The 13,174-nt window shown below is 54.5% G+C and overlaps 1 protein-coding gene and 1 long non-coding RNA gene across 6 annotated transcripts in view; both read right to left on the bottom strand.

The window, feature by feature from the left end:
* Positions 1–13,174, bottom strand: part of MPND (MPN domain containing) — a 79,366-nt gene that overhangs the window by 5,126 nt on the left and 61,066 nt on the right. For 4 of the 5 annotated variants that reach the window (XM_077979472.1, XM_015122521.3, XM_077979473.1 and 1 more), the window contains 7 exons: positions 12,855–13,141; positions 10,988–11,224; positions 2,953–3,085; positions 1,253–1,337; positions 962–1,058; positions 335–407; positions 182–258 (listed from right to left, as the gene is read on the bottom strand). In XM_077979472.1, coding sequence (XP_077835598.1) covers positions 182–258; positions 335–407; positions 962–1,058; positions 1,253–1,337; positions 2,953–3,085; positions 10,988–11,224; positions 12,855–13,141 — 989 coding nt within the window. The remainder of the gene's footprint in view (positions 1–181; positions 259–334; positions 408–961; positions 1,059–1,252; positions 1,338–2,952; positions 3,086–10,987; positions 11,225–12,854; positions 13,142–13,174) is intronic. The other variant, XM_028838595.2, reaches the window with a different exon arrangement.
* Positions 8,992–10,746, bottom strand: LOC144337022 (uncharacterized). The gene is made up of 2 exons (XR_013409615.1): positions 10,612–10,746; positions 8,992–9,264 (listed from the first exon to the last, which is right to left on the bottom strand). It is a non-coding gene; the product is annotated as an uncharacterized LOC144337022 (long non-coding RNA).

Here is a 13,174-nt window from a genome sequence, read left to right as displayed (position 1 = left end):
AAAACAACAAAAAAAAAAGCAGTGTTCTTCACCCTTCACCGTGGGGTCCCAGGCTCAGAGGCAGGCATACTCACCTGCACACTTGCTGGGTGTTGACACTGCCAACCACTGGGCAGTTGCCAGGACAGCTATGTCCCTTCCCAACCCTCCCCAGAATGCCACCTCCCAGGCAGCCCCTCACCTCCTCTTCGATGGCAGCTGCAGTCTCTGCATCCCCAAGCCGACTCCGACAAGGGAAGGCTCTGAGCACCGTCAGCACTGTGGGGAGGGGCAGCTGTGACCCCGTGACCCCGGTCCCCCAACGCCCCCTGCCCACCTGGCCCTGGATACCCACTCTGGCTGTTGATGTCCCAGCGGCCCCCCAGGTAACCCACGACCTCACTCCGCGTCAGATGGCTGTGGAAGTCCTGGGGAAGGGAGCAACAGCAGAAGACTGGCTCAGGCTGTGGCCCTGCCCCAATGCTGGAGCCAGCCTGTGCCCTCATTCTCCTTTTTTGAGACTTGAGTTTTGCTCTGTCACCCAGGTTGGAGGGCAGTGGCACGATCTCAGCTCACCACAAACTCCACCTCCCCAGTTCAAGCGATTCTCCTGTCTCAGCCTCCCAGGTAGCTGGGATTACAGGCATGCACCACCACGCCCAGCCAAGTTTTGTATGTTTAGTAGAGATGGGGTTTCAGTGTTGCTCAGGCTGGTCTCGAACTCCTGAGTTCAGGTGACCGGCTGCCTCAGCTTCCCAAAGTGCTGGGATTATAGGTGTGAGCCACCGCGCCTGGCCATGCACCCTCCTTCATGCATTTATTGAGCACCCACAGTGTACCAGTAGCAAACAAAGCAGACAAGGTCCCAGGTCTCATGGAGCTGATACGCAGGGGAGCCCTACCCGCTGCCCACTGACTGGGCTCCCCAGGCCCCTGCCCAGGCCTGGGAACCCCTTGCCCCTGGACAAGGTGGGCCACACACCAGCAGGAACAGCACGTTGCTGGAAACAGCCACATTGAACGGCTGGAACTTGTTGATGGCTGCAAAGGATGTTACTTCCACCAGGGTGTGGGGGTTCCTGTAGGGGCCAGGAGGGTCACATAGTCTCAGGAACCCCCAGGCTCTTCCCTCACCCCCACGCTGACTCCCCCCACCCCACAGCTCTGAGGATCTGAGGCTCTGTCCCACCCCCCATCCCTGCCCTTGCTACCCTCAGACCAGCAAGAGATCCAGGTGAGCTGGGGCACGGGCAGAGCTTGAGGTGAGTCTGACCTGGCCGAGTCGCGGCTGCCCAGCATGCAGTAGCGGACCGGGACCCGGATCTTGCTGTCCACCCGCTTCCCTGGGGTTGTGGCCTCTGGGAGGAGAAAAAGCCAGGGTCAGTCCCTCCCCAGCCCAAGTTGGAACAAACTAGGTGGCCACTGGGTGTGGTGGTGCATGCCTATAATCCCAGTGCTGAAGCAGGAGGATCGCTTGAGCATGGGAGGTTGAGGCTGCAGTGAGCTGTGATCACACCACTGCACTCCAGCCTGGGTTACAGAGTGAGACTCTTGTCTACAAAAAAGAAATTTTTTTTCACTTGAAAGCTGAGGTGGGAGGATTGCTCAAGTCCAGGAGTTCAAGACCAGCCTGGACAAGATGATGAGCTCTCTGAAAAAAAAAAATACAGGCTGGGCGTGGTGGCTCACGCCTGTAATCCCAGCACTTTAGGAGGCCGAGGAGGGCGGATCACGAGGTCAGGAGATGGATACCATCCTGGCTAACATGGTGAAACCCCATCTATACTAAAAATACAAAAAACTAGCCGGGCGTGGTGGCGGGCATCTGTAGTCCCAGCTATTCGGGAGGCTGAGGCAGGAGAATGGGGTGAACCCGGGAGGCTGAGCTTGCAGTGAGCCGAGATTGTGCCACTGCACTCCAGCCTGGGTGACAGAGTGAGACTCCATCTCAAAACAAAAAAAAATGGCCGGGCGCGGTGGCTCAAGCCTGTAATCTTGGCATATTGGGAGGCCGAGACGGGCGGATCACGAGGTCAGGAGATCGAGACCATCCTGGCTAACACAGTGAAACCCCGTCCCTACTAAAAAATACAAAAAAACTAGCCGGGCGAGGTGGCAGGCGCCTGTAGTCCCAGCTACTCGGGAGGCTGAGGCCGGAGAATGGCGTGAACCCGGGAGGCGGAGCTTGCAGTGAGCTGAGATCCGGCCACTGCACTCCAGCCTGGGCGACAGAGTGAGACTCCGTCTCAAAAAAAAAGAAAAAAAAAAAAAAAAAATTAGCCGGGTGTGGTGGCGCACGCCTGTGGTCCCAGTTACTCAGGAGGCTGAAGTGAAAGGATCACTTGAACCCAGGAGGTCGAGGCTGCAGTTAGCCATGATTGCATCATTGTACTCTGCCTGGGGGACAGCAAAACCCTGTCTCAAAAAAGAGAGGTACAGTGGCTCATGCCTGCAATCCCAGCACTCTGGGAGGTCGAGGCAGGTGGATCACCTGTGTTCAGGAGTTCAAGACCAGCCTGGACATCATTGTGAAACCCCGTCTCTACTAAAAATACAAAAGTTAGCCAGGCGTGGTGGCGTGCACCTATATAGTCCCGGCTACTTGGGAGACTAAGGCAGGAGAATCGCTTGAATCCGGGAGGTAGAGGTTGCAGTGAGCCGAGATTGCGCCACTGCACTCCAGCCTGGGCGACAGAGAGAGACTCCATCACAAAAAAAATAAATACATACATATAATAAAATAAAATAAAATCCAGCACTTGAGCTTGAGAAGTCAGGCAGCCAGTGAAATTGGGCAGTGGGACTGTCTCCAGCCCAGGCCTCACCGGGTTCCAGACTCACGGCCCAGCTGCCTCTCCATGTCGCCATCTTGGGGGTCCTAGGGAAAGATCAAGGCCCAACCTCTCCCCAGCCTCCTCCCCAACCCGAGCTGTACCCGCCCCCCAGCCTGCTTCCCCTACCCACGCCTCTCACCCGGGTGGGCAGGCTCTGAAGGGTTCTTCCCTGGTGGTCTCCGACTCTTGTCCTCTGCTGAGACCCCCGCCAGAACGTCCTCCTCCTCCTCTTCCATCAGCAACTCCTCCTCCTCCCCTTCACTGGCTGGGCTCTGGAGGGGTTAGGGGTCAGGGACAGTTGTGGGACCCTTGGCTGGGTGCCCCCTACTCTCCCTACTAAGTCCCACCCCAGCCCTTCGGCCTAAGCCGTAGGTGCCATTGCCCCAGCTGACCACTAGAGGGAGGGAGGGAGCAGAGAAGGTCTTAAGCTAAGACCTCACATTTTACTCATTTATATATTTGTAATTTATGTATTTATTTTTGAGACGGAGTCTCACTCTGTCGCCCAGGCTGGAGTACAGTGGTGCGATCTCGGCTCACTGCAAGCTCCGCCTCCCGGGTTCACACCATTCTCCTGCCTCAGCCTCTGGAGTAGCTGGGATTACAGGCACTCGCCACCACGCCTGGCTAATTTTGTATGTAGAGATAGGATTTCTCCATGTTGGTCAGACGGGTCTCGAACTCCCGACCTCAAGTGATCCACCCACCTCGGCCTCCCAAAGTGCTGGGACTACAGGCATGAGCCACCACACCCGGCTGACCGCGCATTTTTTTTTTTTTTGAGACAGAGTCTCGCTCTGTCACCCAGGCTGGAGTGCAGTGGCGCGATCTCGGCTCACTGCAAGCTCCGCCTCCCGGGTTCACGCCATTCTCCTGCCTCAGCCTCCCGAGTAGCTGGGACCATAGGCGGCTGCCACCACGCCCGGCTAGTTTTTTTTTTTTAGTTTTACTAGAGACGGGGTTTCACCATGTTAGCCAGGATGGTCTCGATCTCCTGACCTTGTGATTCGCCCGCCTCGGCCTCCCAAAGTGCTGGGATTACAGGCGTGAGCCACTGCGCCCGGCCTGACCTCGCATTTTATAATACAAGCCCTGCAACCTAGGGTGAGCACCGCAATTTATGCCTAGTGTTCCATTATTGGAACGCCAAGCATATGGGAGCTATTTACATCTAACTGCTCAAAGTCTTCGCCAGGGTCTGATTGCAAAAATTCAAAGAATTGCAACCTCAGGCATAAATGGATTTAAACTCTCTGAACTCTTTCTTTCTTTCCTTTTTTTTTTTGAGACAGGGTCTCACTCTGTCACCCAGCCTGGAGTGCAGTGGCATGATCTTGGCCCACTGCAACCTCTGCCTCCCGGGCTCAAGCCATTCTCCTGCCTCAGCCTCCTGAGTAGCTGGGAGTACAGTTGTCCACCACCACGCCTGGCTAATTTTTGTCTTTTTAGTAGAGATGAGGTTTTGCCATGTTGGCCAGGCTGGTCTCAAACTCCTGACCTCAAGTGACCCACCCGCCTCGGCCTCCCAAAGTGCTGGCATTACAGGTGTGAGCCCGGCCGCCAACTCTGTTCTTATCTGTAAAAGGGCATAATGACCTCTGACCCCATGAATGACCCCATGGGGTCATTTCATCAGGGTGAAATGAAATCATGCACACAAATCATTTAGCATACACACAGATGCTCCGTTCATTGAGCGAGCTAGCACCATACATAGATGATTTTAATGTCTTTCAGTAACCTTTCCTCCCAGCCGGGCATGGTGGCTCACGTCTGTAATCCCAGCACTTTGGGAGGCTGAGGTTGGTGGATCACTTGAGGTCAGAAGTTCGAGACCAGCCTGGCCAACATGGTGAAGCCCTATCTCTATTAAAAATACAAAAATTAGTCAAGCGTGGTGGTGCACACCTGCAATCCCATCTACTCAGGAGGCTGAGGCAGGAGGATCACTTGAACCCAGGAGGCGGAGGTTGCAGTGAGCTCAGATCACACCATTGCACTCTAGCCTGGGTGATGGAGCGAGACTCTTGTCTAAAACAATAAAAATTAAAAATAACCTCTCCTCCGGTTCTGTCCTAAACCACCCTTGTGGAGGTGACCTCTCTGGGTCACATCTCAGTTCCTGTCTTCGTCACCTTCTCGGCAGCATCCGACCCAGCGCATCCTCCTACCTACAGGGACATGGTCCTCACATGACCCCCGGATCCCATGCTCGCCTGGCTCCCTCTCACCTCCCCTCTCCCTGTTGCTGGCCCCAGGCTGGGTTTTCAGGCCTCCTCCCTCCACACCCCTCCCAGGTGGCCTCGTGCCCTCTCAGGGCTCCAAATCCTGTCTACACCCAATGTTGCCCAGGGTCCTGTCTCCAGCCCAGGCCTCGCCCGGCTCCAGACTCAGGGCCCAGCTGCCTCTCCATGTCTCCATGTGGGGCCTCACAGGGTCACACTCAACACAGCCATGCTGGGCCCCAGTTTGGCAGCTCCATCCACCCACTTGCTCAGGACTCCAGCATCTGATCTATCAGTAAACCTGGCGGATACACTTCCAAAAATACCTGGAACCTGCCCACTTTTTCCCTGCTTCATGGCTGGCCTGGGCCACTCCATCATCCCTCACCTGGACCAGCTCCCTCACCTCTGTCCTAGTCCCTAGATCCCACCCTCACCCCCAACAGTCTAGTCCCCGCAGCAGCCACCAGAGAACGCCTGTGAGCACCTCAGTCAGATCCTGTCCTTCCTCTGCCTGCATCATTCCATGGCTCCCACCTTCCTCCAGGTCAAAGCCCAAGTTCTCCCCATGACCCACAAGGACCTGCATGACCGGCCCTGTCCCCTTCCCATCCTCCCCACCTCCTTCTCTCCCCCTTACTCACTCGGCTCCAGCCACACAAGGTCGTCACTGTTCCTCCAACACCCCAGGCAGAGTCGTGACCCAGGGCCTTTGCAGGGGCCGTTTCCCAGAAGTCATCATAGCTCCCTCCCTCCCTCCCCACCTTCAGTTCTCTGTTCAAATGTCACCTTCTCAGGGAAGCCTCCCCTGACTACCTTCTTCCCCCACAACACCACCCAAAGACAGGGGTTTTTTACTTCTTTGCCCTCTGCTTTATGTACAGTGCTTGAAACAGGGCTTGCGCACAGTTGGCGCTTACTGAATACATACTGAAAGAATAGTTTCCTGTGTCAACTTAGCTAGGCAACAGTGCCTGGTAATTTAATGGAACACTGATCTAGGCATTACTTCGATGGCATTTGTTACATGTGATTCACTTCTACAGTAAGGTGACTTTCAGAAAGGACATAGCTCTTGACCAGGCTCCACGGCTCACGCCTGCAATCCCAGCACTTTGGGAGGCAGAGGCGGGTGGATCACCTGAGGTCAGGAGTTTGAGACCAGCCTGGCCAACATGGTGAAACCCTGTCTCTACTAAAAATACAAAAATTAGCTGGGTGTGGTAGTGGACATCTGTAATCCCAGCTACTCAGGAGGCTGACAGGAAATCGCTTGAACCCAGGAGGTGGAGGCTGCAGTGAGCCGAGATCACACCACTGCACTCCAGCCAGGGCAACAGAGTGAGACTGTCTCAAAAAAAAAAAAAAAATTTACGAAAACAGACCCAGCCAGTCTCGGCGGCTCACACCTGTAATCCCAGCACTTTGGGAGGCAGAGGTGGGCGGACCACCTGAGGTCAGGAGTTCAAGACCAGCCTGACCAACATGGAGAAACCCCGTCTCTACTAAAAATACAAAATTAGCTGGGCATGGTGGTGGGAGCCTGTAATCCCAGCTACTCGGGAGGCTGAGGCAGAAGAATGGCCTAAACCCAAGAGGCAGAGGTTGCGATGAGCCAAGATCGCGCCATTGCACTCCAACCTGGGCAACGAGCGAAACTCCATCTCAAAAAAATAAAATAAAATAAAGAAAAGAAAAGAAAAGAAAAGAGACCCAGTCACTGAGCCACTAAGGACTTTGCAGCCTCACCTTGAACACCCTCACTTCCCACTGCTCCATCTATACCATCCACCTTCTCCCACCACCAATGCCTTCCACAGGCCGTTCCCACCAAGGAAAAGGAATTGTGGCTGGTTGTGGTGGCTCATGCCTGTAATCCTGGCACTTTGGGATACCAAAGCGGGTGGATCACTTGAGGTCAGGAGTTCAAGCCCAGCCTGACCAACATGGTGAAACCCCATCTCTACTAAAAATACAAAAATTAGCTGGGTGTGGGGGCGCACGCTTGTAGTCCCAGTTACTGGGGAGGCTGAGGCAGAATTGTGTGAACCCGTGAATGGGAGGTTGCAGTGAGCCAAGACCACGGCACTGCACTCCAGCCTGGATGACAGAGCGAGACTCCATCTCAAAAACGGAATTGTATCTTTCGTCCACTATCCAGAACCTCCACTCTTTCGACCCCTTTGCTGATGCAAGTAACAGTGATGACCTGCTTCCTGCTGGCACTGAGGATTGTATCCATATAAGAATTCAACAGAGTCCAGGCACGGTGGCTCACGCCTGTAATCCCAGCAGTTCGGGAGGCTGAGGCAGGTGGATCACGAGGTCAGGAGTTCAAGACCAGCCTGGCCAAAATGGTGAAACCCCGTCTCTACAAAAAATAAAAAAATTAGCCAGGCGCGGTGGCTCAAGCCTGTAATCCCAGCACTTTGGGAGGCCGAGACGGGTGGATCACGAGGTCAGGAGATTGAGACCATCCTAGCTAACACGGTGAAACCCCGTCTCTACTAAAACATACAAAAAAAAACACTAGCTGGGCGAGGTGGCGGGCGCCTGTAGTCCCAGCTACTCGGGAGGCTGAGGCAGGAGAATGGCGTAAACCCGGGAGGCGGAGCTTGCAGTGAGCTGAGATCCGGCCACTGCACTCCAGTCTGGGCGACAGAGCGAGATTCCGTCTCAAAAATAAATAAATAAATAAATAAGTAATATAAAAATAAAAATAAAAATAAAAATAAAAAAATTAGCCAGGCCTGGTGGCGGGCACCTATAATTCCAGCTACTTGGGAGGCTGAGGTGGAGAATGGCATGAACCCAGGAGGCAGAAGCTGCAGTAAGCCAAGATCACGACACTGCACTCCAGCCTGGGTGACACAGCGAGACTCCATCTCAAAAAAAAAAAGAGAATTCAACAGAGAAATAGAAGGAAAACCCTTACTACTGTCCAAGAGATCAGAGACGATTATGATAAAAAGAAACTAGTGAAGGTGTTTAAGAAGAAATTTAGGTCGGGTGCGATGTCTCACGCCTATAATTCCAGCACTTTGGGAGGCTGAGGGGGGCGGATCACAAGGTCAGGAGTTTGGGAACAGCCAGACCAACATGGTGAAACCCCATCTCTACTAAAAATACAAAAAGTAGCCGGGCGTGGTGGTGCAGGCCTGTAATCCCAGCTACTCAAGAGGCTCAGGCAGGAGAATCACTTGAACCTGGGAGGCAGAGGTTGCAGTGAGCCAAGACTGCACCATTGCACTCCAGCCTGGGCAACAGAGCGAGACTCCGTCTCGAAAAAAAAAAAAAAGAAAAGAAATTTGCAATTTGCCCGCCTGCAATGATGCTGTAATTGAGCATCCAGAATATGGATAAGTCAGCTGGGCTTGGTGGCTCACGCCTGTAATCCCAGCATTTTGAGAGGCCGAGGCGGGCGGATCCCCTGATGTCAGGAGTTCGATACCAGTCTGGCCAACATGGTGAAACCCTATCTCTACTAAAAATATAAAAATTTGGCCGGGCGCGATGGCTCAAGCCTGTAATCCCAGCACTTTGGGAGGCCGAGACGGGCGGATCATGAGGTCAGGAGATCGATACCATCCTGGCTAACACGGTGAAACCCCGTCTCTACCAAAAAAATACAAAAAACTAGCCGGGCGAGGTGGCGGGCGCCTGTAGTCCCAGCTACTCGGGAGGCTGAGGCAGGAGAATGGCGTAAACCTGGGAGGCGGAGCTTGCAGTGAGCTGAGATCTGGCCACTGCACTCCAGCCTGGGCGACAGAGTGAGACTCCGTCTCAAAAAAAAAAAAAAAAAAAAAAAAAATTAACCGGGTGTGGTGGTGGGCACCTGTAATCCCAGCTACTCGGGAGACTGAGGCAGGAGAATCATTTGAACCAACCCGGGAGGCAGAGGTTGCAGTGAGCAGGATCATGTCGAGGGTCAGGGGTTTTTTGCCACTGCGCCGGGCAGGTTCATGGGTTTTAAGTGCTTGTGGCTCACTGAAGCTTAAGTGAGGATTGCCTTGCAATGAGTAGAATTTCCTTTCTGTCCTTTGTCACAAGTTTAAAAACCTCACAGCTTGTATAAGGTAAGCAGTTTTGGTCTGCTTTTTTTTGTTTGTTTTTTTGTTTTTTTTGAGACGGAGTCTTGCTCTGTCGCCCAGGCTGGAGTACAGTGGCGCGATCTCGGCTCACTGCAAGCTCCGCCTCCCGGGTTCACGCCATTCTCCTGCCTCAGTCTACTGAGCAGCTGGGACTATAGGCGCCCGCCACCACGCCTGGCTAATTTTTTGTATTTTTAGTAGAGACGGGGTTTCACCGTGTTAGCCAGGATGGTCTCGATCTGCTGACCTTGTGATCCGCCCGCCTCAGCCTCCCAAAGTGCTGGGATTACAGGCGTGAGCCACCGCGCCCGGCTGTGGTCTGCTTTTAACGGGGACTAGTGTTAACGCCTTCATGCAATAAACTTCATACATAAAAAGTTTATAAAAGCATGTACGAAAAGAAGAAAGGACGTTACTCCTGATACTACGGGTGGGCTTCATCCAATCAGTTGAAAGCCGTAAGAGCAAACACAGAAAAAGAAACAAGATTTTGCCACAAGACTACAGCATCTGCTCCTGCCTCAGTTTCCTGCCTGCCCTACAGATTTCACACATGGGCATTATTCACATCTCCATTTTGGGGTTTTGTTTATTTTTGAGATGGAGTCTCACTCTGTCGCCAGACTGGAATGCAGTGGCGTGATCTCGGCTCACTGCAACCTCCACCTAGCAAGTTCAAGCGATCCCTCTGCCTCAGCCTCCCAAGTAGCTGGGACTACAGGCGCGCACCACCACACCTGGCTAATTTTTGTATTTTTAGTAGAGATGAGGTTTCACCATGTTGGCCAGGATGGTCTCGATCTCTTCACCTTGTAATCTGCCTGCTTCGGCCTCCCAAAGTGCTGGGATTACAGGCGTGAGCCACTGCACCTGGCCTATCATCTCCATTTCACATAAGGAATAAAAAACATTGGCCAGTGCAGTAGCTCACGCCTATAATCCCAAGAGTTTGGGAAGCCCAGGTGGGAGGATCGCTGGAGGCCAGGAGTTTGAGACCAGCCTAGGCAAACTCCTAGGTGAAACCTCATCTCTGCTAAAAATCCAAAATTTAGCCAGGTGTGTTGGCGGATGTCTGTAGTCCAGCTACAAGGAAGGCTGAGGTGGGAGGATTGCGTGAGCCCAGGAGGTGAAGGCTGCAGTGAGCCGAGATGGGGGCGCTGCACTCCAGCCTGGGCCACAGAGTGAGACCCTGTCTCAAAAAAAAAAAAAAAAAAAAAAAAGAAAAAGAAAAAAACTAAGGTACACAAAGGGTTCTTGGCCAAGTTCACCCGGCTGGTGAACACTCAAAGAACATCTATTATTATAGCATTGGAAGTTCCCCAGGGCCCCTCTGGTCCCTGCCAACATTTCCAGCCCCCTCAGCCACCCACGACACCAGCATGTCTGTCTTCTTGCCTACGTGACTTTGCATATGCCATTCCATCCTTCTAGAAAGCTCTTCCCTAGCCGGGGGTGGTGGCGGGCGCCTATAGTCCCAGCTACTCAGGAGGCTGAGGCAGGAGAATGGCGTGAACCCAGGAGGCAGAGCTTGCAGTGAGGCAAGATCACGTCACTGCACTCCAGCCTGGGCAAGAGTGAGACTCAGTCTCAAAAAAAAAAAAAAAAAGAAAAGAAAAGAAAGCCCTTCCCTTCAAGTTGCTCTGAAAAACTCCTGCTCATCCCTCAAAGCCCAAGCTCCCATGTCCCCTCTCTCCACTCCAGTCTTGGAGGGATGGAAGAGGCATGTCACATGGTAAGGGCTCCATCCATGTTTATATATATTACTATAATACCTCCTCCTGAGACAGCTGTGTCAGGCTGGGCACCCCTCATTCCACAGTGACCTGGGCGGCTTCCTGGAGGAGGCTGCAGCACATACCTCATCAGCAGCAGTGGCAGGCGTGTGCAGCTGGTGCAGCCGGAGCCAGGTGGCCTTGTACTTGTCCAGTTTCTGGCCTTTGTACTTGACAGAGGCCCAGCCACAGCCCGACTTCTTGGCAGGGTTCACCAGCTTCTTGCAGTGGGTGGCCCAGGCGCTGGGTGAGTTGAAGATCTGCCCAGTCTCCTGCCACATGATCCTTCCGTCCGGCTGCAGGTCGCCCAGGAACTTCTTCCCCTGCAGTGACAGTCAGCTGGCTGGGCCTGGGACCAACATCCACCATGCCCTCTCTCCCAGGGGTCCTCCCCAGCCCCACACTCCCTGAGGCATCCCTTTACAGGACTTTCAGGAACGCCTCCCAGGACGGCTGCAGGGCCTCCTCAGTGCCTGGGACTCCAGTTCCACACACCTGATCGGCCTGCACGAAGCTGCCAGCAGGTACCTGCACCCCGCCCACCAGGACCAACAAACCCCTAAGATCGGGGACAGGGTCTGTCTTGATCACTGCTGTGTCTCTAGGATGCAACACACTCAGCAGTTGCTCAATTCAGAAACTCCCATTCACAAGGTGAACAACGTGCTCCCATTCACAAACAATAATGATAGCAGTAATAGTAATAACACAGGGCCGGGCGCCATGGCTTACGCCTGTAATCCCAGCATTTTGGAAGGCTGAGGCGGGCAGATCACCTGAGGTCAGGAGTTTTGAGACCAGCCTGGCCAACATGGTGAAACCCCGTCTCAAGTAAAAATATAAAAATTAGCCAGGCGTGGTGGCAGGTGCCTGTAATCCCAGCTACTCAAGAGGCTAAGGCAGGAGAATTGCTTGAACTGGGAGGCGGAGGTTGCAGTGAGCCAAGATCATGCTACTGCACTCCAGGCTGGGCAACAGTCTGAGACTCCATCTCAAAAAAAAAAAAAAAAAAAAAAATGCCAGGTGCGGTGGCTCAAGCCTGTAATCCCAGCACTTTGGGAGGCTGAGGCGGGCGGACCACGAGGTCAGGAGTTCGAGACCAACCTGGCCAATATAGTGAAACCCTGTCTCTACTAAAACTACAAAAAAAAAAAAAAAAAGTGAGCCAGGCGTGGTGGCGCATAGCTGTAGTCCCAGCTACTCGGGAGGCTGCGGCAAAAGAATCGCTTGAACTGGGAGGCAGAGCTTGCAGTGAGCCGCGATAGTGCTACTGCACTCCAGCCTGGGCCACAGAGCGAGACTCCGTCTCAAAAAAAAAAAAAAAAAGTAATACCGACCACAAAGAAAGCGCTTAGCACGTGGCAGGCGCCTGCTAAAGGCTTCATTCATTTAACCCTCCCCTAATTTTCCCATGGTGGGGAAATATTCCATTTTACGGCTGGGAAACTACAAGAAGGCCGGGGGGTGTTGCCCATCTGACCCTGGGCGGGTGGCGGCTCCTTTCTGAGCCTCAGTTTCTCCTTTGTGGGATGGGGTGTTTGGAAATCTACGTCCTCCCAATCAGAAGGACCCATCTGTGCCTCAGATTCCCCTCTCCACATGGGGCTTGTCCTGCAACAAGAGCTCCGGGCCTCAGTGTCCCCTCCACAGGAGCTCCTCCTGCAGGAAAAGAGCTCCGGGCCTGTTTTCCCTCCCCACACTGGGGCTTGTCCTAAAGCAAGGGAGCTCCAGGCCTCAGTCTCCCCCTCCTCACACCGGGGCTCTTCCTGCAGCCAAGGGAGCTCTGGGCCTCAATTTCCCCTCCCCACACCGGGGCTCGTCCCTCAGCAGGGACGCTCCGGGCCTCAGTTTCCCCTCCCTACACTGCGGCTTGTCCTGCAGCAAGGGAGCCCCGGGCCTCAGTTTCCTCTTCTTGCCCGAGCCGCGAAAGGACGAGGGAGGCGGGGTGCTCACCAGGTAGTAGATGGACAGCACCCCGGCGCCGGGCTCCAGCAGCGCGTCTTTGAGGAGCACCCGCAGCGTGACCGCGCGCCTGGTGAACGCGCCCCCCGGCCCGCCGCAGCCCCCCGCCCCGGCCCCGCCGCCGCCTCCTCCGCTGCCGCTACTGCCGCCGCCGCCGCCACTGCGTCCGCCGCCCGCTCCCGCATTCGGCCGCTCGGGGTCCTCGGCCTCCGCCTCGTCCTCGTCCTCCTCCGGCGCCTCCTCGCCCGCGCCGCCCGCCGGGGACAGCGGCTCCGGAGCTGCGGACAGCGAGAGGCTGCAGGGAGGCCGCG

The sequence above is a fragment of the Macaca mulatta genome, chromosome 19, assembly GCF_049350105.2.
Source record: "Macaca mulatta isolate MMU2019108-1 chromosome 19, T2T-MMU8v2.0, whole genome shotgun sequence".
In the NCBI taxonomy this organism is placed as follows: domain Eukaryota; kingdom Metazoa; phylum Chordata; class Mammalia; order Primates; family Cercopithecidae; genus Macaca; species Macaca mulatta.
Note: the sequence above shows the minus strand (reverse complement) of the source record. Positions and strands in the feature narration are given on the sequence as shown.